The following is a 25,890-nucleotide window of genomic DNA, read 5'->3' as shown; positions in this document are numbered from 1 at the left end:
AGTCACACTTACCCACTGCTCTATTCCTCAAGCTTACTCAGCCTTAGTTCCTCTCAAGAGGAAAAAATCATCACAGGAGACTGAGAGAGAAGAGTGTTTTAGGAATGGAAGGTCTGCAAGGTACATAGGGCAAAGATAAACATTTGCCCTTCTCCCATACATCCTCCTTGATCCCATCAACTGCCAGCTAATCCCATTCCTGTCCAACTGCCCGCAGCCCCAGTATTTCCCTCTGACCATTTCTTCTGCTTTAACTCTTCTGCAGGAAGATGTCTTTATTTTTCTCATCAACCATCAAAATAACAGGAAAAAAAACCCCACCTGTGCCTCTTCACCTCTTTCTACTTCATCTCTAGTGTTGTTGGAGTGGTTTTACCCCGACTACATGAACTCTCACCAGCTCCCACACTTCAGTGAAAACTCTCCAGCCGCATCCTCCTTTTCAGACAATCCTCCTACTCTTGAAATAGGACAAGACACTCGAATTCTTACTGCACTTACTAATCTTACTTACTAATCTTTTCTTATTTTTCCCATCATGGATCTTCATTCTTCACCAACGCTCTCTATTCTCAGGTCTCTCTGTCCTCGGTATCTTGTCTCAGGGATCTCATCTGCAAAACAAGTTCAAGCTCCCATCACTGCACTGACTACTCAGATCTGCGTCTCTGCTCAGGATCTGCCTCCTTATGTTCAAAGAACAGCCTCAGTCTGACATCTTTGTCAATGCTAAGTTGTCAGCTCACAACTAAATGGGACTAAAACAGAGCTCATTTCTCCCCCCCAGAGCCCTGCACAACTGCTTTTATCACCATGGACCTGCCACGAGTCTCTCCACCTCAAAACCTGCTCAGCATCTCTGAACTCTTTGCAGGTCAAGGCAGAGTCTCTCAGAGTTTCTATCCACCTGTTCAGCTGGCACCAGTCTAAAAACTCCTGTTTGTACCTTGGCCTTCATTACTGTGATGTCCTTTTTGCTCTGGAGAGATGGTCAGCAATACTACTAAGTACTGCAGTTCCTGGTAACCAAACTGCTCCAAGGGTGACAGTTCCTCTAGGAGAAGAGGAAGATGATGTGCAGGATCACTGCTTCCTCCATTAAGTGACTATTGATGTACTCAACATATTCCTTACACAGCATCACCACATAATAATCAGCTTTAATGACTTAATACTGTTTTATCTCACTTGCTGTGAAGGAATAAGACCTCCCTAACTCTGAAGGTGCAGCTCTCTCCAAGAGCTTAAGAAGATCTAAAGATGCCAAGCTTTGATTTCTTCGTAATACCACCGGCACGTCTGCCAGGTGACACAGAACTGGTGACAGAGCTACATCATTGCAGGTAATGCAGCCCTGTCCCAGCTCAGAACCCTCAGGCACTGTGCCATCACTGGTACTCTTCAGAGTGTCACCGATACACTGCTCTGAAACCACCCCTGTGGAAGAAGCCTTCACAGGTTACCATGTACGGGAAGATAAGGGCATTCAGAATTGATAGCAGACAAGCATTCACAACCACGAGAGTTTGCATCTAGTTAGTTAACCAAATTGTGGTTAACCATCTAGCTTTCGGGGAGATTAAGAGCAGTCAAGCTTACTGAACATTTGGTTTGGTAGTGTGTCACAAAAAAATCATTCCACACACTGAAGTTCTACTCAAATTAACACACACCTAATTAAAATTTCTTCATAGACCACGGTCTCCACTGAGATCTTGGACCCAATGAAAACATTCCATTAATTAGGGCTATGAACACACCAAAATAAACTCAACTCCCCTGGATTCAACTCAGCTTGATCGCTAGGAGTCATAACAAACCACGAATGCAAACAGGCAATGCTGTAAGCACAGGCATCTTATTTCCACCAGCACAAACACAGCCCACGCAGAAACTTTTATCAGGTCCCTAAATACTGGATGCTTATGGCTGCTACAGTTCCTATCCTACGCAGAGAAAAGCGCTACACTCCCCTCCTCTTGAAATGGCCAGTCATCAGTTTATTAATTAATACAAGCAACTTATTTCATTTATCTTAAAGATGCCTGGTAATACAGTAATGTATACAATATAAACCAAGTCTCTTATGGATGAAAGATCAGAAAACAATCAAAATGTCTGATGAAAGAAAGCTGAAAATATTCAGACAGGCTGTTACAGGTAACAAGCTGATGACAGTCACAGATCAGAAAAATGGCAAGGAACGCATTAATACAACAGGGTCTGAGCAGTTCACATTTAAAGGTCTTGACAAAATGACAGAAAATTCAGTGTACTGATATGCTCACTATCAGCCCAGAAGTTTCATCAGAAAGGAGGATGTGGGGTTTTCTAATGACTAAGGGTCATAAGTCACAAAAACAATATACAGTTGTGAAACAGTGCTTTCCTTAAGAAATACTTTTACTTAATGTCAAGTGTGTTGTGAAACATCTACTGTTGACAGAACTCTCAACTACACTGGCATGACATTTAGTTCCTTCTCCCACAAAGCACAGTTTCCCTGTACAGTCAGCACGGAAAAACAGCTGCAGGACCCTACAAAACATCTCAGAAATCCAGCACGAAGTTATAGTCCCCTACTGCAATTACAGGCACTTATGTCCCCACAGGCCATCATTTCTTCACTGTGGATAAAACACCTGGTGCAGAAATCCTAGCTTTCATGTCTCAAAAGACAGGAGTAGACATGCCAAAACTGTTCCTCTGAAACTCCACAAGATCTGTTAAAGCATCCAGACGTTGGACAGAATTTCCATACAAAGAATTCATCATCATCATTTAGCCTTAACATAGAAGTGAAATCCGTGCCTGCAATTCCACTCAGGAGCAAACCATGGTGTACTTTATAAGGACAACACACAAGTATTGAGGAGCCACGGATGTCTGACCACCTCCACACCCGAAATCCAACATGGTGTTATCTGCTCTGAAGTCTTATAAAGTGTATAGATATAAAAATGAATATATACATATAGATCTCTACATACATGATCTTGTATGTCATTGTGGTGGGCTGACCTTGGCTAGCTGTCAAATGCCCATTCAGCCACTTTCTCACTGTCCCTTCTTAAAAAGGATAAGGGGAGAAAATAAGACAAAAATGCTCATAGGTAAAGATAAGGACAGGGAGATCACCTACCAATTACTGTCCCAGGCCAAATAGACCTGACTTTGGGAAAAATAATTTAATTTATAGCCCATTAAAATAGAGTTGGATGGTGCAAAACAAAGACAAAAACTAAAATATGTGTCCCTTACTCCCCCCCCCTTCTCTAGTTCAACTTAATTCCTTCATTTCCAACTCCTTTACATCCTTTCCACTCCCAGGCAGGCAGAGGTAGCTGGAGAGCTGTGGTCAGTTCATAACAGTTCCTTGCTCCTCACACCTTTCCCTGCTCCATTACAGGTTCTTCCCATGAGCTTGAAGTCCTTCAGGAAAACCCTGGGGTCATCCATGGGCCACAGTGTGGATATCTGCTCCACCTCAGTCCTCTCCATGTGCTCCAGTGGAATACTTAATCCACTGTGGTCTCCCAGATCTTCCAGGGCCTACAGGACCCAGCACCTGAAGCACCTTCTCCCCTCCTCTTTCTCTCACCTTGAGGTTTGTAATGCTGCTCCTGACACTTTTTCTCCCCTTGCTCCTCACTGCCCATGTGGTGCTTTGAGGTACTTTGTCCTTTCTCAAAACACTATTGCAGAAGTGCCACCAGCTTGGCTGCAGGGCTCAGCTGTGCCCTGGCGTGGGTTTGTAGAGCTTCCATGGTTGATGCTTCTTGGGTTTGTCTTCATATAGTTCCTCTTCCTTTTTAGTAAACCACTGGCTTCTCATAAATTTTTCTTAAGCAACTTTGAAGATCCTGATTGACACACGTTCCTCCTGTTTCTCAGCTAGACCTAATCAATAAAGCTTTTAAGCTGTTAAACTGGACATTAACCACCAGGAACATGGTCTCTGGGAAACATAAAAGATTTTTTAAAACGTTTTCAGACAGAGAATTGCATGTGTCAGGCACAAGGCAGCCCCAGCCTCTCCTCATGGAGGCTGTCCCTGCAGCCCCCCTGCCCACCAAGACCTTGATGTCTACACTCCACACATTTACACAGGACACAAACCAGCATCAGCTACAGAAATGATGACTAGACAAAGTCATACCAACCAACCTTAACATCTAAGTTTCAAAGCAACTAAAACTAAATTCCACAGCCTCAGAGGAAGAGTTCAGTTTCACTCTCAAATGCCAATTCACCGGAACAGCCTTTTGCTGCTGCCACAGCAGCTCCCCAGGTTGCCGATCTCGTCAAGTAACTCAGGCTGCTGAAGGAAAGAGCTTCCTGTCTGCAGCAACACAGCCAGTCCTGCAGCACCCTGCAGCTCCAGGAAACGGAGAGAAAAGCTGCTGACACCTATACCATGAACACCTACCACCTCCTGGTGCCTTGCTGCCGGGAATGTTCAACCCCCAAGCTCAGACAAGCTCAGAAGAGCATCTGCTAACACAACATCACTTTCTCTTGGCCGCTTTGCGCATTCAGCTGAGCTCTGCCTGACTCAACCACGAGGGAAAAAATAGCATTTTGTCACTGCAAGTGAAAGGAAAACAGCTTCATTGAGAAGCCTTAATCAGGCTGTAGCAAAGCTGCCAAAGCAGCCAGTAACATCCATGTATCTCAGCCCTGCACAACTCCACGCACCTACTTTGACCTAAACCTAAAGACAAGTCTTCAGAGTCACCAAACTTGGGTACCACTTTCTGCTCCCACTCTGCAGAGTTAGTTTTTCCAGTGGTCTCCTCCAAATAACACAGAGTTGCTCCCTGTTCTGCCAAGGGGCAGCAGAAGAACCTCTGCTGAGGATTTACTTTCAAAGTCATGCTTTAACCAGAAACTAAGAACAAGCAAAGAATGCCTGAGCTTCCTTGCCAGCCAGGCCACAGATTTGTTTGATCCTGAGGAAATAATTTCACTGCTGCATCACTCTCTCATCTCATAAAACTGAGATGCTTGTAAAGGTGCTGAGATCTATGAACAGGTAAGCATTGTATGTGCACAGCTTCATGTTCCAACTATGGGATCAGTTATATGTCAGGTTTGGGCAGATGCTTGTTTAGTTTGAGGCAAGTAACTTCTAGCCTTGTTCTGGGAACTTTTCCCTGGGGATCACAAAGCAGTAATTCCCTGTCTATGGGATACCCATCAACATCTCAGGTACTTTCCAAAGCACACATCTCATTTTTCCGTTCAACAGCCCTTAAGTGGTTTTCCATCCATGACCAAGTAAGTTTACAAGTGTTCAGATTCAAGTAAGCAGCTCTTGTTGACAAAACCAAACCAAAAGACCGGAAAACACAAAGGGGCAAGTCAAGCAAAGCCGTTCAAAGTGCAAAGGGAAACTGGAACAGGTGATGGCAGCTGCTCTGCCTCTAATCTCGCAGTACCAACACAGCCACTAATAAACACAGCACATTACTGCCCGGGCACAAGGAAAGATCCCAGAAAATGGGAATTAAGGTTACAGAAGGCCTACACAGACAAGAAGATAAGGAGCACATCTTAGAAGACTCTCCTTGAAACACACTAGGTTTTTCCCACAAATAGGATATCATGAAGCTTGCTTGACTAAAGAACTGCAAGAAGCTGGGTAGACATGCTCAACACATGGCAGAGAGAGCGAAAAAAGCATCCCACCATCTCAAACATTTCCTAAAATTACTAGAGCAATCCACTAAAACTGTCACAACAACTACTAAAGAAATGAGAGTGGTAAGGATCAGAAGTGTAGACACAAAAAAGCACAACCAAACAAAAACAAAGCCCAAACCCCAGGGAGTGGACAGTAGAGATGGATGTGTCAATGGTCGGAACATTCCCTCTAGGCTTTTAACTTATCTATATTTTTTTTCTTATTAATACTATTTCAAGTGAAACTGTGTTAAAAATACCAATCATGTTGCCAACTGCTGATGGCATGCAGCATCTTTTTGACAAAATCTATCATTAGCAGCATGGAAGCCACCAATTTCCAAAACAAACTAGGCAGCAGAATTTAGGATGCAGATATGCAAATTTCACAAGGAGATACAGTGCAAAAGGCTACATAACAAACAGACATCAAGAATTTGCCCTTTTTTTCCCCCTCTTACAATAATCAATCCACAAAGCTGTAACCAACTCGGTGACAACATATCTTTACACATCAAGAAACATTTGCAGAAGACACACTTTGAACCATCCAAGGTATTAGTAGCATTTCATTACCAGTCAGCATTCCTGAACCAGCATCATGTCCAACTCTTGCCAAGTATTGGTATTTCCGGCCTGAAAGGTGAGCACAGGGGTTTTCTCCTGTGTACAGAGTGACTAGATTAAAACCTGTTAAACAAAATCCCATCACTTAGCAGAGCAGGAGCTAGAGATGGATCAAATTAAGTCATCCAGGTGATCACCCTCCTCAGCTAATAGGGTATTCACAACAGTCAATACTTCAGCAGTTCAAGCAAATCCAAAGCCCTCTGAGGGCCAGATTCCTTACTGATCCATGAACGCCTGCAGCCAACTCTGGCACCTTGCTCCCAGCAGTCTTGCACTCGCCAACTGCTTTGCTGAGGAAACTCATAACCAGCTCTAACCTGCAGCAGCACCAACCACAAAACCAAAAGGAAAAGCCCATGCTATGTATTTCAAAGCATTGTTTCACAAGAATTTGTCAGTGGTGGTGCCAATTTAAATAGCTCACATGCACACATAGTGAGGTGGATCCGATCAGGAACTAACCCGTGTTCAAAACAGCCCCTTTTCCATTGTGTTCTTTTAGACCAGACCAACACCCAGCCCAGGCCACTGTACACCATGTTTGCACAACAACTGAGCAGCGTTAGGAAGCACCGAGTAGGAGCTGCTTCAGCTCGTTCTTCCCAGGAATGCTTCTCTTTCGAGAAGTATTTATGGCCTCCCTTGTAGCATCCTCTACATCACTTCCCTATTTTAGAGGTGTGGTCATTTCTAGAGCCATCCCCTGGATTAGAACAGTGCCTTTATTACCAAGAGGAAGCCTTGTTCACCATCTTCACAAAAACAAGTTACTGAATAACAGGTGGCTTGCAGCCAACTAAAACCACCAACATGGGCCATTTCACCTACCTGCCCTGATTTACCTCCATCTCATGAAGTGAAAATGCCACAACAGCTACACTGCCCAGAGTTTAACTTTTCCTTAAGGATCAGAATCTCAATCTGATTTTAAACACTGAAGGTACGGTGAAACCAATGTTTCAGGCCAAGTTCCCTTAATGCCCCTTAACATCATGCACATAAAACATGCCAGTGTACTACAAAGCATCTTCTTCTGCAGGGTTGGAAGAAAGAGAGTTCATGAGAACCACCAGCCTTCCTGTTCCTTACACACATTAAGCCAAGACCGAGCAGCAGCACCAACTGGAAAGTGCCAGCTCAACAGCTAAATAAAAAATACAAGAAGTGAAAGGCACAGCAGCAAAAGGGAAGGATTGTGGGATAACCCCATCAGGAAGCTCAGCCCCACACAGCCACTTGCTCCCTCCCCACAGGGTGACAGGGGAGAGAACTGAAGCGTAGAAGTGAGAGAACTCGTGGGAGATGAGGACAGTTTAACAGGGAAAGCACGAGCCGTCATCCACTGCTTCCCATGGGCAGGCAGGTGTTCAGCCATCTCCAGGAAAGCTGGACTCAATCAGCTGTAACAGAGACTTGGGAAGGCAAATGCCATAACTCCAAGTAGCTCCCCTTCCTCCTTCTTTCCCCAGCTTTTATTGCTGAGTATGATGTCCTGTGGTCATGCCTGGCTGGCTGTGTCACCTCCCAGATCCTCATGCACCCCCAGCCCACTCACTGTAGGGGAAGGGTGACAAACTGGAAAGGTCTTGGGGCTGTGTAAGCCAATGTAAAACAAGTAACCAACTGTAAAACACTTATCAAGGCTCTTCTAATCACAAATCAGAAACGTAGCACCATACAAGCTACTATGAAGAAAATTAACTCTATCCCAGCCAAAAAGGTACCAATACATTTACTTGACATAAACATATTCAATTAGGGAAAAAAAAAGGTTATTCAGGACAAGTAACAGAATGACCCTGCCACTTAAAAGAGATGGGGGGGGGAAAAAAAATAAATCAGTGAAATCACCTGACTGAAGGGTCATCTTTCCACCTGCTCAGATAGCAAAAAAATACTGATTTCAACCCTGCCTTAAGATGCATTTGCATATCCTTTGTGCTGTGGGTGCAGCTTACTGCTAAGCCCTAGTCTGAGTAAACACTTGCTCTTCTAAATGACTGCTGAAAAGAGATAACAGTAAATCACTGCAGTTAGTTCCACAAGCCCCTTCTGCTTGCAGAAAAACCAACTCGGAACTGCCTGTCCTCTCCAGCCACAGCTTCCTCTCACACAAGACATGCCCATTTTCTCTATTGTGTTAATCGCTGCTTGGGGGGTTCCACTAGCCCAGGTCAGCAAAGTAACCAAGATAAACAAACCACACACACAAAAAAAGGACACATGCCATAAGGATGTAAATGTTTTCATACCCAGACCTTCCAGCTATCTGATGTATTCCTAGGATATCCTGAGTTAGCATTCAACAGCTTAAAAAAAAAACACCAAAACTTTTTTGCATACAAGGCTGTTTATTTTGTTAATTCACCAGTTAATTACATGTAGGTCGTAGAAAGAGCCACACATGAATAAACCACATCACATCACATCACACCTGGAGAACTCCCACTATGGGTCCAATAATAAGCTTTAGACAGATGACCTATAGGGCACTTCTCTATCAGAACAGTAATTCTTTAGAAACTACTCAGATTAAAATCTTTCAAGACAAACAGCACATGACATCTGCCTTGTAAAACTAGATTTCATGGTTTTTTTTGGTCATCCATCCTGGCTGCAGGTGCTCTGTATGGGACAGGGGACATTCACCATCTATTATCAGTCAGCATAAGGTAAGTCCACAAACAGACTGTATTGCTTAACACGATCGATTGCAATTCAGATAACAAACAAAAGAGTTACCGGGTGCTGTTACTGGCAGAGAGGCTGAGGATGTTGGGTGGCTGGGGGCAAGAAGAAACAAGACATTTTACCCCCAAAATATTGAGGCAAAGACCTTTCAAGGCATTCAAGAACTTCTTGCTGCAGAAAACGAGGCGAGCTGAGCATCAGGCCCACCCTCAACCCAACTAGCAGAGAGAAGAGTTTATCCACCTTTTCCCTGCTGAGCTCTACAGGCAAGGAAGTTTTCCTACCTGCAGGATCAGTGGGCTCAGCTTAGAAGAACTAACAGCCTCTGACGGGGTGAATGCAGGAATTCTGACTAAACCTGGCACAAACACGAAGTGAGCATTGCAACTCCTGACTTACACTGTTATTTTCAGAAAACATTTCAAGCGGCAACTGAGATGGGCAGGGGAGCTGAAAGCAGCAGCAGGCACTTGAGCTAAAATTTAACATGTCAATACCCCTCTACTTGTTACTGACACCCGTGTATGTGCTCATGTGCACTTGTATGAGTGTGTATAAAAGGAGAAAATAAATTAAAAAACCCCAAGCTTTGTTAGTATCAAAAAGAATAGTAAAAGCATCATTATTATTCTTTCCAGTAATGTCTAGACACTCTTTGAGACTTTCAGAAGCAATCAGGCAGCACCCTCATGTCAGACACAGACAGGATACCACTTAAAGTGATACTCACATGGCTTATAAATGCAGGATTGCAAAATAATCCACTGTCTTGATAGTCTTGACTGATTGTTCAAGGCTCACCCATGCACAGAAGAGATTATACCTACATTAACTGCTTATGCTACAAATGTCCACAGAATCACAGACAGCACCTTTGACAATGATCCTTCATTCTTAAAAGGGAACGGAATAATTGAGTTTTCAGATGACTGACCATAAGCAAACAAGATGAACTCCTAACACAAACATGCAGGAACACACAGGAAAATAAGCTTAAAACCCTGTTGTCTGCAGAGATGTAAACCTTGCTTATCAAAGCAGACAGGAGGATTAAGGATGTGCAGTACAAGCATGGACAGAAGAAGCCAACACGGACATAACTTCCGATCCAGAGTTAAAAACAAAATCAACAGCTGGAGGAATGGGAACAGAAACACAGTTCAACACAGACAAGACAGTGATTTTAACACCCATTAGTTTATTCCTTTAAATTGCAACCTCACTTTTTAGCAAGACTCCACCCTAGGGAGTCTCTTTCAAAAGAGTATCTTGTAGCTTTGCTTGGTTTTAAGGCACTGTATTTGGTTACATACCTCAGACTTTGTACAATGATCTACTATTTCCAGCTGCTGTAGCTGTTACTGTAGCATTACTGTGCCTTTTGTTGTGGTCAGGGCAAATATGCTTCTTTCTTCTCCTGTCTCCATATTTATTTCCAAAGAACTTAGTTTTACTGTAAGCTATGCATATATCATACCTACCTACTTAAATCTAAATATCAAGGCTGTCTCTGAAGGTATACAGCAAGCCTTAGCAATCTCTACTTATGTTTATTGCAAAATGCAATAATCTTAAACAAATCCGCACAATGCTGTTTGAAAATAGATTTAGGAATTGGAATAATAATAGGAATTAGATATTAGGAGGAAGCCCTTTGCTGTGGTGAGGGTGGTGAGGCACTGGAACAGGTTGCCCGGGGAGGCTGTGGATGCCCCATCCCTGGCACTGTTCAAGGCCAGGATGGATGGAACTCTGAGCAACCTGGGATAGTGGAAGGTGCCCCTGCCCATGGCAGGGGAGTTGGAACTGGATGATCTTTAAGGTCCCTTCCAACCCAAACCCAAACCCATTCCATGATTCTATGAAATAAGTTTTAAGCTTCTTACCACTCAGCACAGTTTCTTATTAAATCTCCTTCTAGATGGGCTTACAGTTTTACAGTTTTCCAAGCATGTGAACTGTGAAGGCATCAGGCTTCTTTACCTACTGAAATACTTGGCAAAGTTTTACCCTCTAAGCAAGTATTGCCAACCAAAAATACTCCCATCACTGGACATCCTGAATATGTACGTATTGGATATTCCATCAATATCCATGCCCAGCATCCACACACACTTAGCCAACATGGAACTCCTCGCCCTCGGAGAACATGAGCCACGGAAGAGTTAAGCATTATCCCTGCCATCTCCACTGCTCCATGGCCTTGTACGGCCTCCCTGGAGATACTCCAGAACCGTCTGGACGAAATCCTGTGCCATGTGCTCCGGGATGACCCTGCTGGAGCAGGGAGGCTGGACCAGGTGACCCGCCGTGGTCCCTTCCAGCCCGACCCAGTCTGTGATCCTGCGGTTCTGCACCGACTCTCCCTCCTCCTGCACGAGTCACAGCCGCATCATCTGCCTGACACAGTTCCCCCTCCACCCAAATACTTCACCCGTGACCGAACCAAAGCTCCTTTTCCGAGTCATTCACCACCACCCCGGCGTCCCCATTCCCGCTGTGCCTCTCCCCAACAAAGGCGACCCGCGCACCCGGAGCTCACACCCCATGGCGGTGTGAGCTCGCAGTTCGGACCCGGTGATCCCGGAGCTCTTTTCCAACCTCAGTGATCCCGGGATTAGGCGAAACCAGCGCTGACACGGGGCCGCCGCGCACCCCCGCCCTACCCGGGGCTCATCCCCACACCCCGACCCTTCCCGCGGTGAGGGCGGGCGGCCTCGCCTGCCGCGAACCTGGCTCCGAGCCGGGCGGGCAGCGCCGTGCCCTGCTCGCGGAGCCGCCCTCCGCCCCGGCAGCGGCACTCCGGGACGCCCCGGCGGCCCCCCGTCCCTGACTCACCGGCGGCGAGGGCGGCGGCGATCAGCACCCACGCCGCGCCGGGCCGGCCCGCGGAGCCTCCGCCCGCCGCCATCTTCCAGCCGCCACCGCCGCCTCCTCCCCGCGGCGCCCCCATTGTCCGCCCCCGGCCGCCCGCGGGCCCGCCCCCCGCCCCCTGCCCCGCCCGCCCATAGGCCCCTGTGGCTGTCAGTCACACACACCCCTCCGCCCCGCCCCGCTTCCCCGCGGCGATTGGGCAAGAGAGGCATCAGTCAAGCTCGGGTGACCTATGCGCGCGGGGAACGTATTGTCCCGCCCCCCCCAGCTGGGCGCGGCGTTAGCGCCCCCCCGCGGCCGGCGGGCGGAACTGAGGGGCGCCGTGCCCGGGGGCTGTGGGGCCGATCCCGCGGGCCGGTGAATCCCGGGGATCACTGGATCACTGCGTCAATTAGGTTGGAAAGGAACTCTGAGATCACCGAGTCCAACCTGTGACCGAACACCACCGTCTCAGCCAGACCATGGCACTCAGTGCCACGTCCAGTCTTTTCCTTAAACACCTCCAGGGACGGTGACTCCACCACTACCCTTGGCAGCCTATTCCAATGTCTGATCACCCTTCCTGTGAAGAAATTCTTCCTAATGTCCGACCCAAACCTCCCCTGGCACAGCTTGAGGCCATGTCACTTGTTCCCTGGGAGCTGAGCCCGAACCCCACCTGGCTACAACCTCCTTTCAGGGAGTTGTGGAGAGCGATAAGGTCTCCCCTGATCCTCCTCCAGGATAAACACCCCCAGCTACCTCAGCCGCTGTCATAGCACCATAGCCTCAGGCTCTGGTGCTGCCCAAGAGATAACCTGCTTGCCCCAATCTTATCCCAGTGCCTTTGCAGGCACTGTACTGACCATCCAAGCCAGCATTAAATCCGTCTGCAAATAACTGCCAGTCACGCCAATGGAGTTGTCCATCCCTTGGTCAAAACCCCCACAGGAGCTGTGGGGTGGCTGTGGCTCGCAGGGACCACAGAGGTTTGATCACACCACAGAGGTTTGATCACACCACAGCACGGTGTCCCAGACACTCTGAGCTGTGCAAGGCTCCTGCTGTGCATCGCTCAGCCCCGTTTTCCAAAGAGACACTTCCACGGACTGTGCTCCCACAGCACCCGTTTAGTGCCCCAGCCTCTCGGGGCATGGGCAAGCCTTGAGTTCCCCCAGGTGCATGCTGCGGTGACAGTCAGCAAGTGCTCATCCCAAGGGAAGCAGGAGAGCACTGCTGTAAGCTCTGAGCATGGACAGTGGTGGTTCCCCTGCCTCCACCGAGATCCTGCTTGTTTTTCCCTGTTAGCTCAGAGAGCCTGTTTCAGCATGTGCTGCCTGTAAGTGCAGGCTCCTTCAGAAGTTCTGCTATGCCAATCACATAACCACCTTTGCCTTTCGCCTGAAAATACCTGCTTGGAATTCCCCTCAGCTTGCTGACTGGACTCCCTGCTGTTACACGCCTCCTGAGACCACACTTTCAGCCTTCCTTCTTCCCCCTCACTTTTGGGAACCTCTTTTTAAGTGTTTCGTCTTTTCCTAAGCTGTGTATTTTAAACAAGTTGCACAAGCTGAGTCATATCACAAGGCTATTGCTCACTGCATCCATGAGACTTCAGAAGCCTGTGGTGTGCTCTGCTCCTGCCCAGTGCTCCAAGGACGCTGGTCCTCTCCCAGGACCTGTGCCACCAGTTTCTCTGCCGCTCTCTGGCCACCTCATCACATCTGCACAGGAAAGAAGCCACAGGAAAGCCCCGCTCCCGTGTGCCATGTTGAGGAGAGCCATGACAAAGCAAGATCCTGCAAAAACACAGGCAGATTATCTTTTCCCAGCTGTGATGCAAGATGCCAGGTTACAGTGCTGATGGGATTTAAAATGTAACAGCTTATGCAGTCATTATTTACACCCTAAGGGGAAGCTCTGGAGCATGTTTCTCAGCTAACTGTTGCACACATTCTCTAGAAACCCAGGCTACCAGAAATCCAGGGCAGCGATTGGGAATAAATATCAACAACACAGGCAACTCTTTGTATCAAGGGGAATTACCACCTTGTTTGGTTGGAACCTCATTTAGTCCCTCTGACTTCCCTTTATTCAACTCACCAGTATCCCTGCTTTCCAAATGGAGCAGAAACCTATAGGCACCCTCACCTTTCTGGACATTTTTGCAAGACAGCAAACCTAAAGTGGTTTTTTTTTTGTTAAATGTTGCCTTTTTCTCATTCTCTAATTTACTGTCCTCCACAGAGCTTACACATTCCCTTTTTATGTACTAATAAGCCTGATTTGGCCACACGTGTCTCCCTTACCAGAGGATTCCTACACTTTCCCTTCCCCGACAGAGCTGAGATCACACTGTCACAGGTACAGCCCTGTTTGTTGTGTAGTAACACAGTTGTTCCATCCAGAAAACATCTGAGATAGTATCTGGTCTGCTGACAGCAGAACATTCTTTATCCAAATAGATATGATCAAATTATTTTCTTTTGCTATTTCCAGAGAGGAAACGGGATCCAGGAACAACTTAATTTGTCCTGAGGAACACATATTGCATTTTTATGCTACGAGATGCTACTATTAAGGTTATGATATAAAGAACTGGGAACACTTCTCAGAGTAACCTGTTAAATGTACCACACAATTCCCTAACTCACTTCAGCACCCAGATCTCTGAGAAGCTAAAATACATCCAAATGCAGGTGTAGTTGCTGCTGTCCTTTTCCCTTCCAGCTATGCAACTCTACCCCACCTAGTGATAATACCAGTATTTATTTGAATTTCTTAGAAATTCAGCTCAGGTGGCAAAAAACTCATTTTTTCTCTGCCTGCATATGGAGACCAGGGGAGTTGTTTCTTCTCTTCATGGTGAATCCCTTCCCTCTCAGGTCAGAGAAGCAGCAGTGACAGGGCAGGACTGCTCAGATCACGGCAGCCACCTGGCAGGCTGCTGTCGAGTTGCCCAACTGGTTTTTGAGCTTTCTCACACACAGTAACATCAACATTGAGGAAAAACATTTTTGTGTCTTTTTTTTTTGTGTGTGTGTCTTTTTTTTTTTTGTGTGTGTGTGTCTTTTTTTTTCCTTCTGCTTATCACAGAAGGAAGATCGAAACCAGTGTGTGTCACTGGGAAACAGATTAAATAATTTTTTTCATGGCTGCTGTTTGTGTTAGAAATTCGGATCTTTGTTATCCTACTGTTTTGGAGACATCTCTAGTAGCATGACAGAGAGAGCAAGCAGGATTATGATGTGAAAAGAAAAATAAAAGTAATATCTTCTAGGAGGAGAAGCAAATATATACAAACTGATTTTACATTTTTAATGGTTTTGATTGTTTTCTATTTAGCTTGTATCTCCTAGAAGAATTGTACAGTAGACACTGCTTAGCGTACAAAGATATGCATTCCTGCAAAAAATACCCCAACCAACATGCTCATTTTGAATGAGTAGGAGAAGAACATGAGAAAGAAAAAAATCAGGCTCTATTTGTACAAGAAAGTATTGAGTGTCTATTACAACATTTCTTTTTCTTCTCCAAATTGGGAGGAGCTGTTTCTAGGAGATAACGCCACATTCATGTTTACTCTGGTTAAATAGAAATGCAGTGGTTCTTTCAAAACTCAGAGCTGGCAGCAGCACAGTAATTGCACGTGGTCCTTGGAGAGTTTGGTAATTATTTTTCACAGAATCACAGAATTCTTAGGGTGGGAAGGGACCTGTGGAGATCATCCAGTCCAACCCCCCTGCCAAGGCGGGGTCACCTGGAGTGGGTTACACAGAAACATATCCAGGTGGGTTTGGAATGTCTCCACAGAGGGTGAATCCATGACCTCCCTGGGCAACCTGGTCCAGCGTTCTGCCACCCTCCATGGAAAGAAGTTCTTCCTCATGTTGAGGTTGAACTTTTTGTGTTTTAGTTTATGGTCATTACTCCTTGTCCTGTTGGCATCACTGAAATCAGTCTGGCACCACCCTCTTGACACCCACCTTTGAGAAATTTTCATTCATTGATGAGATCCACTCTGTCTTCTCTTCCACAATTTGATTTTTCCGTAATTTGATAAGAAAAATGTCTTGGATCACCACTATGCAAGGATAAGTGTTCTGAGGAAAACTTATGATGGAAGGGGATGCGAATGATGAGCTACTCCAGTGCTGAACTGAAGCTAAGGAACAATTTGAGCCATGAGTATTCTTGATAACCTTGATGTATAAAAAAGCCCGTGAAATGAAAGCAATTCTTTTCCCCATCTCTGCCGCCTACCTTCCCCTCAGCTTCTTGGAATATAAGCAAAATTAGTTACCGCAGGGAGATGAGCCAAGGTGGCACCGACCAGCACCAGCGCTGTAAGAAGACTCCGTTTAAACAGGTCTGCGTAAAATCTTCACCTGTAAGGTCGGGAAGTACCGTCGCCACTGCCTGGCCGTCGCACAGTTTGGAATTATGGAAAAGAACCACGAATTCCCCCTTTTTTCATCTGGGGTTTGTGGTCCGGCTGCCGCGGTCCAACGCTCGCCATGTACGGGCAGCTCTCGCAGCCACGGGCAAAGGGGCTGCCGCAGTGCCCGGCAGGAACCCGGAGCACCGGGAAAAGCGGGACGGGCGGCACGCCCGGGATCTGTCCCGATGAGGGGCGGGCGGCAGCACCGGAGCGTTCCTGTAAAATGAAGAGGACGCTGCAATCACGGCGGCTCGTTGGTCTAGGGGTATGATTCTCGCTTAGGGTGCGAGAGGTCCCGGGTTCAAATCCCGGACGAGCCCGTGTTTTTTTTTTTCCCTTCTTTTTTTAGCTCCTTTCTCCGCCCAGCGATGCGACCCCGCGTTCTCCCCTGCGCTCCTCGGGCGGCCGCAGCAGCGAAGGGACAAGGAGACCCACCCGCTCCGTTTTAGCGCAAAGAAAAGCGTTAACAACTCGCCAGGGAGAGGCCACTCCTCTTCGCCTCGCACCGGGCGCCGCTACCCCCAATTTTCCCCGCCTTCCTCCTCACCTTTCTCGCCTCGCACGCCCCAGAGGTCGCTCCTCGCCCTTCCACCGGCCCCGGCCCCGCTCCCGCGCCTTCCCCGCGCTGCGGGCGGGCCGGAGGCGCAAAAGCGCTCCAGGAGGGAACCGCGGCGGCAAAATAGGAAGCGCGGAGCGCCCCCTTCCCGGCGGGCTCGTCCGGGATTTGAACCCGGGACCTCTCGCACCCGAAGCGAGAATCATACCCCTAGACCAACGAGCCGCTCTGCCAGAGCTTTCCCGCCTCAGCAGTTCACTGCCTTCCCGCCTCCTTCCCGCCCCAGCCACCCTCATCAGCGCCTTTGTGGGTCTGTCGTTCCCCGCCACCACCGCACCCGCGGTGGCTTTGCCCGCCGCTCCGGAGCACATCGCTCCTCTCCATAACTGATCCCATTTCCCCCTTCCCTCCCTCTCCAGGGTAACCCGTGGCATCGCCCTTCCCTCGACCCTTCGACTCCGCTTGGCAGCGGTGACTCCGAGTCCCGCGGGGGGTGCGGCGGCCCCCGCGCCGCCCCGCTCTCTTCCCTTGCGCGGACCCCGCTCCCGCGCTCGTCCCGGGAGCGCAGGAGCGAACCCTCCCCGCCTTCCCATTCCCATTCCTACTCCGCTGCCGGTGGCGCTCGAAGCCGGGCGAGCTCATTCCCAGGGGATGGGAAAGGGGGGGAATAGGACACACACCCTCAGCGGCGTTGGTTTATCCCGGCCCGCGCTGTGCGCGGCGCCCCCTGGCGGGGCGGGGCGGGGCGGGCGGTGCCACTGGGACGGGCAGGGACACGCAGGGACACCCGGAGACCACCGGAGACCCCCAGGGTGACCCGTGGGCGGGAGAGGGGCTCACGGGAGCCTTTGGTCTCTGAGCCCTCGGCACGCCGCTCGTTTGGATCCCGCGTTGCCTCTGATGTGCTCTATCCTGCCAATGCTTCCCCCTCGTATTTCCGTGCCTCTGCATCCCAGATCTTTCAAGAAACCCCGTTCCTCCCCTCACTGATTGCTCTCAGGCTTGGCCTTTCCGATACTTTCCCATGGCTCACACTACATTGAACCCGGCCCAACCAAAAACAACCACAGAACCAAGATCACACACGAACACTCTCTCCTTGCCCTTGTGCTGCATTCCTCTCTCCACTTCTTTCTTGCTCAGTCTTCTGTCCTCACCCCCACAATATAAAGGTCTTCTGGCCCACAACGTTTAGGCTTTAACTTTTTTTTATTCTTTCAGGCACCATCCATACCAGAGGGATTGCATAAATTAAATCTTGCTGAGGGCAAGACCAGGTGTGTTTACAGCCAGCAGGGACAAAGATGGTGATGCAACTTCTGGCCCGGAAAGTCTCTAAATTGTTAACTGCCAAAAGCTGGGAAATCTCGATGGAAAAATCACTGTGTGTTGCCTTGTTTATTTATGCTTCCCAAGGATGCTGGTGGAGAAATGGCAGCAGGCTAGATGGCTTTGCTTTCTCCTGTTCCCAGGTGCCAGACACCTGCAGGGTTAGGGCAGGAAGTGTGGCAGTCTCCAGTGTCACTGCCTGCCCCAAGGAACACATTCCTTTGTGATTGAGCATGTTGGTTATTGCTGTCTCCCAAAAATAAAAACCACAACATATTAAAACGTTAAACTGTTTTCTAATGGCAGTGGAAATCCCACCCCTATTTTGCCTGCTGCTACCAGCTCTCTCCATCCTTCCTCAGACTTCTTCATCTTTCCAGGAGGAAACAAAACACACAGATTTTTTGTTTTGCTTTGCTTTTATTCCACCATTTATTTCTTCTGTTTCTCCCTCAGATTTCCATTCCCGTGCTGGGGCCACACATACACATTCTTTAAACAGACACACATATGTCTGTATATACAGTAAGGCACAGTCACTCACATACAGATGGGACACTCTGCTGGGAGAAGAAACGGGGCACAGTGAATGATTGCAGCCTGCCCTGGAATACAAGCTATAACAAACAGATTACAATGGATTCAAAGGCAACAATGCTCCACGGCATGGCTCAAAAGGATGTGGAGGTTTTGTTTGCCAACAAGCTCACGTCACACAGGAGGGTCAGAGCTGCTGGCTCTCAGCAAATGTCACCTCAGAGCTCTCACCTGGGAAAAAGAAAGGCAGGGCACAGAGCCTCTCCTTTCCTCACGATTTTAGAGCTGGTGAACACAAAGGGGGTATCTCACAGACCCCTCAGGTTTGTAACTCTGCTGTGTTGCTGAGCCCGCCTGAGGGCAGGAGGGAGCTGTGCTGTGTGAAACACTTGTGCGTGTCCAGAGAGACAGGGACAACCCAAGCCTCTGACCCTGCTCAGCTTAATGTTTGCTAGGAGGAGCTTTGGGATGGCTGGTTCTTCCCTCGGTCTCTGCAGCTGTTTCTGTGTTGCTGGGTACTCAGGTGGGGTTCAAGCACTGGCCCCTGACCATTCACACCACCCAACAACTGGCTGACACCTCAGCTCAGCTTTTGGCAAGTCTGTCTCGCTGTCTCCAGTGAGCCCAGAGTTGTCCTCAGCTCCATGACGTGCTGTGGACATGACCCCCGTGGTCTTGAGCCAAGGCAGCTTTTTATTCAGCTTCAAGCACCACTGTCAGGAAACTGGTCAAGTGAGGGTCTGTTATCTATCTTTCCCCAAATAACTTATTTCTTACGGGCAACTAGTAGTCTCCAGATGTAAGTCCTTTCTCCTTTGGTTTGGCAACTGCTAGCCCATGACTTTAACTAGTACCCCAGGGGTGAATGCAAATCCAGTACAGTGCCTAAGTATTGAGGAGGGACTGGCTGTCTGACCTCCACCAATTCAGTCAGGCCATACAACTGGAAACTCAGCCAGCTAAGACTTCTTTGACCTGCCCAAAATTAATGGGCTGTTTCCTGTAAGCCAGGATGGTTTCTATCCTGAGTGGTTCTCAGTGGCCACACACTGAAAGTTTTGAAAAAGACTGGATAGGGTCTGGAAGTGAGAAAGACTGATGGACAGGCAGGCCTTCTAAATCTGGACTGGAGCCCGGAGCCAGATAAAAAACTTGCCCTGTTGACCTACTCAGCACATCTTTTCTTTGCATCCAATCTGCTCGTTGTCACTTTTCTACCAGCACTAAAAACACCCCAAATTTGAAGCACACAGAACCTACCAGCCTGCCCCTGCTGGCTGTTTCACAGACCAGCCAGTTCAAGCCCCACTTCAGAAGGATTTTATGTTGTATGATCAATGTCCTAAGAGTTTTCCCTGTGTTCAGGGTTCACATTGTCTGCCATACAGCACATATGGAGAAAACATACTGTTTCCTACTATTAAAACATTATTTACTGAAGTTTAAAAACCCAAAGTATTTCAAAAGAAGCTACCAAAAAGGCACCATACATGTATGTTTGTAACTGATGAACTTCATCTAAGACCAATGCAGGGGAGAAGAAAAAGACATTTTGGAGCAGGATGAAGGAGCAGGAGGACCAGGAGTGGTGATGGTTGTTGGTTCTGGGACAGCAAGTATCAGGTGTCTCAGTTTCCAAATATCACTGAGGAACATCAGCCAACACACCTGAGTTTTGAACTCTGAAGAGATTGCAAACCAGTCTCTTGTTCCAGCTGTCCCAAAATATGATGGTGCAGAGCAGAGAGCCAGCAAGGAGCCACTCAGCTCTGTGAGGAGTCTGGACCTCAGGGGGTATCTGTGTTCTGCTCCTCTCCTGCCACTGAAGGTTTTCCAGAAGCTTCCACCTTGATTGGGTTAGATGGCTCCTATTCACATGTTAAGTCTCCTCTACCCTGATTGGGTATGTCCTTTTGAGAGGGGAAAAAGTAAGGAAATAATGAAAAATAATCATGGTCTAAGTAAATACAGCGCTGGGGAGTCCTGGGGGTACTTTGGTAGTTTCTGTGCTAGGAGGCAAAGGCAGCCTGAGCACCAGCCTCCTTCCTTCAGTTGCTCCTTGCCAAATCAAGGAAACATTTGAAGACAGGTGGTGAGGTGGAATGAGACGTTTCCTCAGGCATCTGTGGCTACGTTATCAGTGGTTACAGAATACATAAGAAGGTACATGGAATTAAGCCCTGCTTCAGCCAGTGGAAATCCTCTTTTATTTCAAGTGGCAAAGGGCCATGTTTTCATGCTTCCAGGGCTGATCATGCACTGGTGTGTGTGCAAACACACTTTTTGCTGGCAAAGCTAACAAGCTAAACACAGAGAGAGAGAGAATATATATATGTATTCATGTATATATACAATGTGTGCTCACATATAAATATGTGTATGTAAGGAGGCATAATTGATATAGTATATACAAGGTTACTGCTGGGGAAATGTGCTTTTTACTGTACTTTCAAATTGCATTCAAAACAGCAATGGAGCAGAGCCTCTCCATTATACTGAATCTAGAATCAGCTTTGCTTCTTTTCCATCCTTTCTCCCTGTAACACCACCCAGAAAGGCTGGTTGTTTTGAATGCCCTGCCTTGCAGCATCTGCAGGCCTGAGATTTGAGACTTTTGACATGTGGGGAGCAGCAAAATTGTTGTTATATTGTGTCACAGTTGCCATTTTCATGAATAGCAAAACCCTCTGGTGTCTTAGGAGGCATCACACCACGCTGACCTGCCTTACCTGTGTGTCAGGGTTACGCTGTGCCCTGCTCCTGTGTGGCTGACGGTGAAGCCTCACTGGCAGTCTCTAATCCCACTGCATCCTGCAGTGATTCAGGTGCCAGTGGTGTTTCTTCAGTGTCTGATGTTCTCTGTGTGTCTGTGCTCTCACTGCTTTCCTTTGCTTCAGCTTCAGCTTCTCCCTTCTCCTTGTCCCCCTTTTCCTGTTCACTGTCAGTGCCTTGCTGCTCTTCTCCCTTGGAACCCTCACACACATCCTTGTTTCCAGAGGTAGGCTGGGCAGAGTTCTCCTTCCCTGGGGCATCACGACACACTTCCTCCTCCTTTGTATTCCCTTTGTTACTCTTGCAAGGATTCATTTCCTCTGCCTGTTTATCCCCTTTTTCTTCATCTTCTGACCTGCTGGATCCTCTCCTTAATGGAGGTTTCTCATCAGACCCTGACTCTTCCTTTTGCTCTTTGCTCCCTTTTAATTCATCCTCTGACCTGCTGGATCCTCTCCTTGATGGGGGCTTCTCATCAGACCCTGCCTGTTTCTTTTGCTCTTTGCTCCCTGTTTCTGCCTCCTCTGTCTTGTCATTGGGCCTAAAGACCTCATCTTCCCTGGCACCATTTTCTGGAGAAGAGATGTTGAGCCCTAAATCTTCCCCGTCTCCATACTCGGACAGAGATCTTCGGAACCTCCTGGAGGGTGGCCTGCGCTTGATCGATCCTCGCGTCCGCACCTGGGGGGCAGGAAAAGCAGACATTGGAGCAGTCAAGAGAGCGGGACCGGAAAAGCAGGAAAGCACAACAGAGGAAAACGTGGGAAATTTAATTGATACCCTGGTGGCTTCACTTTTCCTGCTCTGCTAATGAGGTAGAGAGAATAGGGTTCCCTGCTGCTGAAAGACTCTTCTATAGGACAAGCAGCACCCTAATATAAGCCTCCCTTCTGCAAAGATGGTGCCAGAGACCATCCAATTTGAACTGTGACCCCTCATCCAAGTTAGAACCCTAAAACCAAGGATACTGCATTCATTACACAGATGCTGCTGACTTTGGGTGTCTCAGCCTTCTCTTCCTCTTCATCCCCAGGGGATAAGCAAGCAAGAAATCCCAGCACATATCCTACCTTGTTGTAGAACTGCAGCTGGGTGCCTTCCGGGGGCTGATCAAAGCTGACTGGCGTCTCACTCGCCTCGCTGGGCTGGGTCTGAGTCCCTGGGCTGGTGGGTGTCGACGGAGGTGTGCTGAATGGAGAAACCAGGGCTTTCAGACCAGGGCTTTTGGGAGACACTCCCGGCAGCAGAGCAGCTGGAGAAAAAGCCAGATTGGCCTGCAAAGAAAAGTCCCCGTCAGGAGAGTGAATGACAGCGGCGTGTGCTACACACGACAGCCACACAGGGGAACCCTCGCTCTGCCACAGCTCTCAGCTGTCACAGCCCACAGACCTTCTGGTTGTGGGTCTCTCCTGGTGACACTGTCAACAAACAAGTCTGGGCAGAGAAGTTATGACTGGACATTTGTCCTTCCCCGGCAGCTGGAACTCAGGACGTGTTCTTTTGTCATCCTCGGGCCTTTCGGGATTTTCCAGTGATCCAGCCAAGCCAGCACAGTCTACAGTGGCTGAGCTGGGAGCAAATCTGAACAAGCAGCCGGCAACCACTTTTAAACCAGAAGATTTAAACCATCCCTGTGTGTGCCCAATTTTCCAGCCTGATCTTCTGAATGAACTGCACAGTTGTGAGAAGACCACGGAAAGAAGTGAGCTTGCAATTCACTGTGGCAAAACATTTCCTGCTGGGCTCTCTCTCAGCAGCTCTCAAAGGCAAATGTCCTTGGGTGCCTCAGGAGGGACAGTGATATGAATAGGGGTACGTTGTGTCAGCGTGGCTCTGGAGTTGCACATGCTGCCAGGAAGGACAGCTGGCAGGGCCAGGGCACCCTGCCTTCAGGCCATCGGGTGCTGAGCTGCCCTCAGCAGCGTGGATCAGGCATCACAGAGACATACAAAAAGGGCTGGAAGCACCGGGTGTGTTTTTGAGTAACTGGGGGAATCCAGAGGAGGGAAGTGCAGGGGAGAGGCAGAGCCCAGAGCGCACTCCCCACTGCCAGGGTTGTAACTGCCTGTGCTGAAGGCCAGGTCCCTGACAGGGTGCAGGTGACTCAGTCTGAGTTAGACTGCTGCAAAGAAAGAGCTGGAAGAAGTCTCAGTCAGGGTTTCCCTCACTTTCTCTGGAGAGCTGCAGTTAAACTGAGGCTCCAGCCCCGGCTCCCTACTTGAGCAGGGTTGCTGCCATGCCCATGCCCAGCCATGTGCTCCACAGATCCAAATGATCCTGACCCATGCACTGATGTGCTTATGGACACACCCGGGGATCACTGGACTGCTTCTGATGCTTGTTACCATTACCAGACCTGCTCTGCCTTCCTTTTTTATGTATGGTGGGACTGGGTCCTTATGTGTGAGGCCACTGCTCTGTTCACCCAGATGTCACTCTTGGCTCCTGGATCCCCTTCCCCTGTGACTGCTCTGCAAGGGAAGTAGCTGTGACAAATGCCTGTCAGATTTAATTTGCTGAGGAAGCCATGTGGGTTATTCTAGGACCTACCTGCAGCTTTTCAATCATGGGGGAGCTTTTCACCTTGACCTTGGGAAGGGGGCAAGCATTTGGAGACCGCTTCTGCAAAACAAAATGAAACACGAACACTTCACAGTAAAGTAGGTGGAAAAGAGGAAATCTAATAAAGGCAGAAAACTTGGGAGAGATAAGCAGAAAGTGCTAGCCATCCTAGGAGTAGATACATGTTCCCCTCCTCTGGGAGAAAAGGAGATTGTCTGCTGTTTGAAGCATCTGAGCTAGGTGATGTGTAATGGCTCTGCTTCTACATTGCCTTCACTAAGGTATGTAGCCTATGGCATAGTTTCCCCTGGTATTATTCAGGACCAGACAGATTAAAATTCTACCTCTCAAAGCCTTAATGTTGGCAAACATTGTGAACTTTCTGTGAGGGGAAAGACTTTCTGCCACCACTTGACTAACAGAGTTAAAAGATATCCAATTAGTACAGGCAGGAAAGGCCTATGTGGCAGGAAAGGCAGAGCTCTGAAAGGCTGAAAACAGTTTGAGAAAGGGAAAGCACTGCTTTGAGAAGGGGCACATTGCTTTTTTCAGATCCAAAGGAAAAGGAAGGAATCTAAGATTTTAAAGCTTGCTGCTCCTTTGGCATGTGGCTGACATATAAGGACAAAGAGCTACTCCCTTGCTAAGGGCAGGTGACAAAGTGAAATTTGGTGGGTAGACCTCATACCTTAAAGTACAAAGGACAGAAGTGACCAGAAAGGGCCTGAGCACAAAATTTAGTGAGGAGCAGCCAGCTTAGTGGGACCTGCTCATTCCAAGGTGCTGTATGGAGGACGCCTAAAGAAAATATTCTGTGGGTATTGCTGACAAACCCCCTCTTCACTCTGGATTATTCATTCCCTTTTTCTGAAGATGGAAAAATCTCACAAGCAGAACTATTGCACCATTATACTCAAACCTCTAGAGTTCACCTGAAGGCAACACACACCACGGATGCTCCCTGTGCTAAGAACTGTTCAAATCTCACAAATTCCAGTGGTTCCTGAACAGTGGTAACTGGATGGATCCATCAGAGTGCTAAGGGTAAAAATGAAAGCAGTGGAAATGGGATGTGCATCCATGCTACAGGAAACATCATGGAGCTGACTCTGAGTCAGTACATGTGTGTGAGCAGGGGGAGGTTTGATTCTGCATGATTGATGTCTTGTGCTGCACAACCTGACCTCTCTGCAACCTCCAAACCCACGTCTCAGGAGAGAGCAGGTTGCAGAGAGGAAAGGTCTTACCTCCTATTAAATTGATACTCACTTGCTCATCATTGTCACTTGTCTCAGTTTTGTGGGAATACAATGGAAGGGAGCATGGTGGTTTCCTCCGAGTTGGCTTATGTGGTGGCACCTAAGAGAAGAAAACAACCAACTCAGCAGCAGGGAAATCAGGTTTCTTAAAAAGGGAGTGAAACTCAAGCACCAAAGGGCATGCTGTGTCAGTGACCTGTTTGGGTGGCAGGGCTCAGCTTGCCTAAAGGAGTCATCCAAAGGCAGCACCAGGTACTGGCACATGGGCATGTGGCCAGCATGCCAGCTGTGTTTGTAGCACCTAGAGCCCAATCCTGCAGCATCTTGAGCCCAATACTAGTGTTGAAAAAGTAGTCTGTATCTTTTTGCACGGTATGAGCCACAACACTTCAGGCTTTGTGCAAAGGACACTCTTCCAAGCTCTGGAGGGTGGAGAAACCTTCCTAGAAACTTCGTCTTCAAAGCTGGAGACCCCCTCGCACTGGAATAGGTTGTAACTGTTCTCTTTCCTGTCATTACCAGGATTTCCTTTTAAGTCTCAGCTGCCTACCTGGTTCATGATTTCCTGTTTTGCA

The 25,890-nt window shown here is 48.1% G+C and overlaps 2 protein-coding genes and 2 non-coding genes across 7 annotated transcripts in view; 1 reads left to right on the top strand and 3 right to left on the bottom strand.

Moving 5' to 3' along the window:
• Positions 1-11,945, bottom strand: part of MPZL1 (myelin protein zero like 1) — a 35,262-nt gene extending 23,317 nt beyond the window's left edge. Inside the window, exon 1 of one of the 4 annotated variants that reach the window (XM_017830747.1) lies at positions 11,845-11,945. In XM_017830747.1, coding sequence (XP_017686236.1) covers positions 11,845-11,917 — 73 coding nt within the window. In that variant the 5' untranslated portion in view covers positions 11,918-11,945. Of the gene's footprint in view, positions 1-514; positions 611-9,736; positions 9,892-11,607; positions 11,626-11,844 lie in introns of those variants that run through there. The other 3 variants (XM_017830750.1, XM_017830749.1, XM_017830748.1) reach the window with 3 other exon arrangements.
• A 4,603-nt stretch (positions 11,946-16,548) lies between these two features.
• TRNAP-AGG lies at positions 16,549-16,620 on the top strand. The gene has a single exon. It is a non-coding gene; the product is annotated as a tRNA-Pro (tRNA).
• A 389-nt stretch (positions 16,621-17,009) lies between these two features.
• Positions 17,010-17,081, bottom strand: TRNAP-CGG. The gene has a single exon. It is a non-coding gene; the product is annotated as a tRNA-Pro (tRNA).
• Positions 17,082-19,368: 2,287 nt separating this feature from the next.
• The window catches only part of RCSD1 (RCSD domain containing 1), a 31,915-nt gene continuing 25,393 nt past the window's right edge, over positions 19,369-25,890 (bottom strand). The window contains exons 3-7 of the mRNA XM_017830802.1: positions 25,326-25,415; positions 24,045-24,116; positions 22,565-22,768; positions 21,452-22,175; positions 19,369-20,632 (exon numbers count right to left, since the gene is read on the bottom strand). Of these exons, the coding sequence (XP_017686291.1) occupies positions 21,465-22,175; positions 22,565-22,768; positions 24,045-24,116; positions 25,326-25,415 (1,077 nt within the window). The 3' untranslated portion in view covers positions 19,369-20,632; positions 21,452-21,464. The remainder of the gene's footprint in view (positions 20,633-21,451; positions 22,176-22,564; positions 22,769-24,044; positions 24,117-25,325; positions 25,416-25,890) is intronic.

The sequence above is a fragment of the Lepidothrix coronata genome, unplaced genomic scaffold (genome assembly GCF_001604755.1).
Source record: "Lepidothrix coronata isolate B3197 unplaced genomic scaffold, Lepidothrix_coronata-1.0 Scaffold183, whole genome shotgun sequence".
Classification (NCBI taxonomy): domain Eukaryota; kingdom Metazoa; phylum Chordata; class Aves; order Passeriformes; family Pipridae; genus Lepidothrix; species Lepidothrix coronata.
The sequence above is the reverse complement of the archived record's forward strand: the minus strand, read 5'-3'. Positions and strand labels throughout refer to the sequence as shown.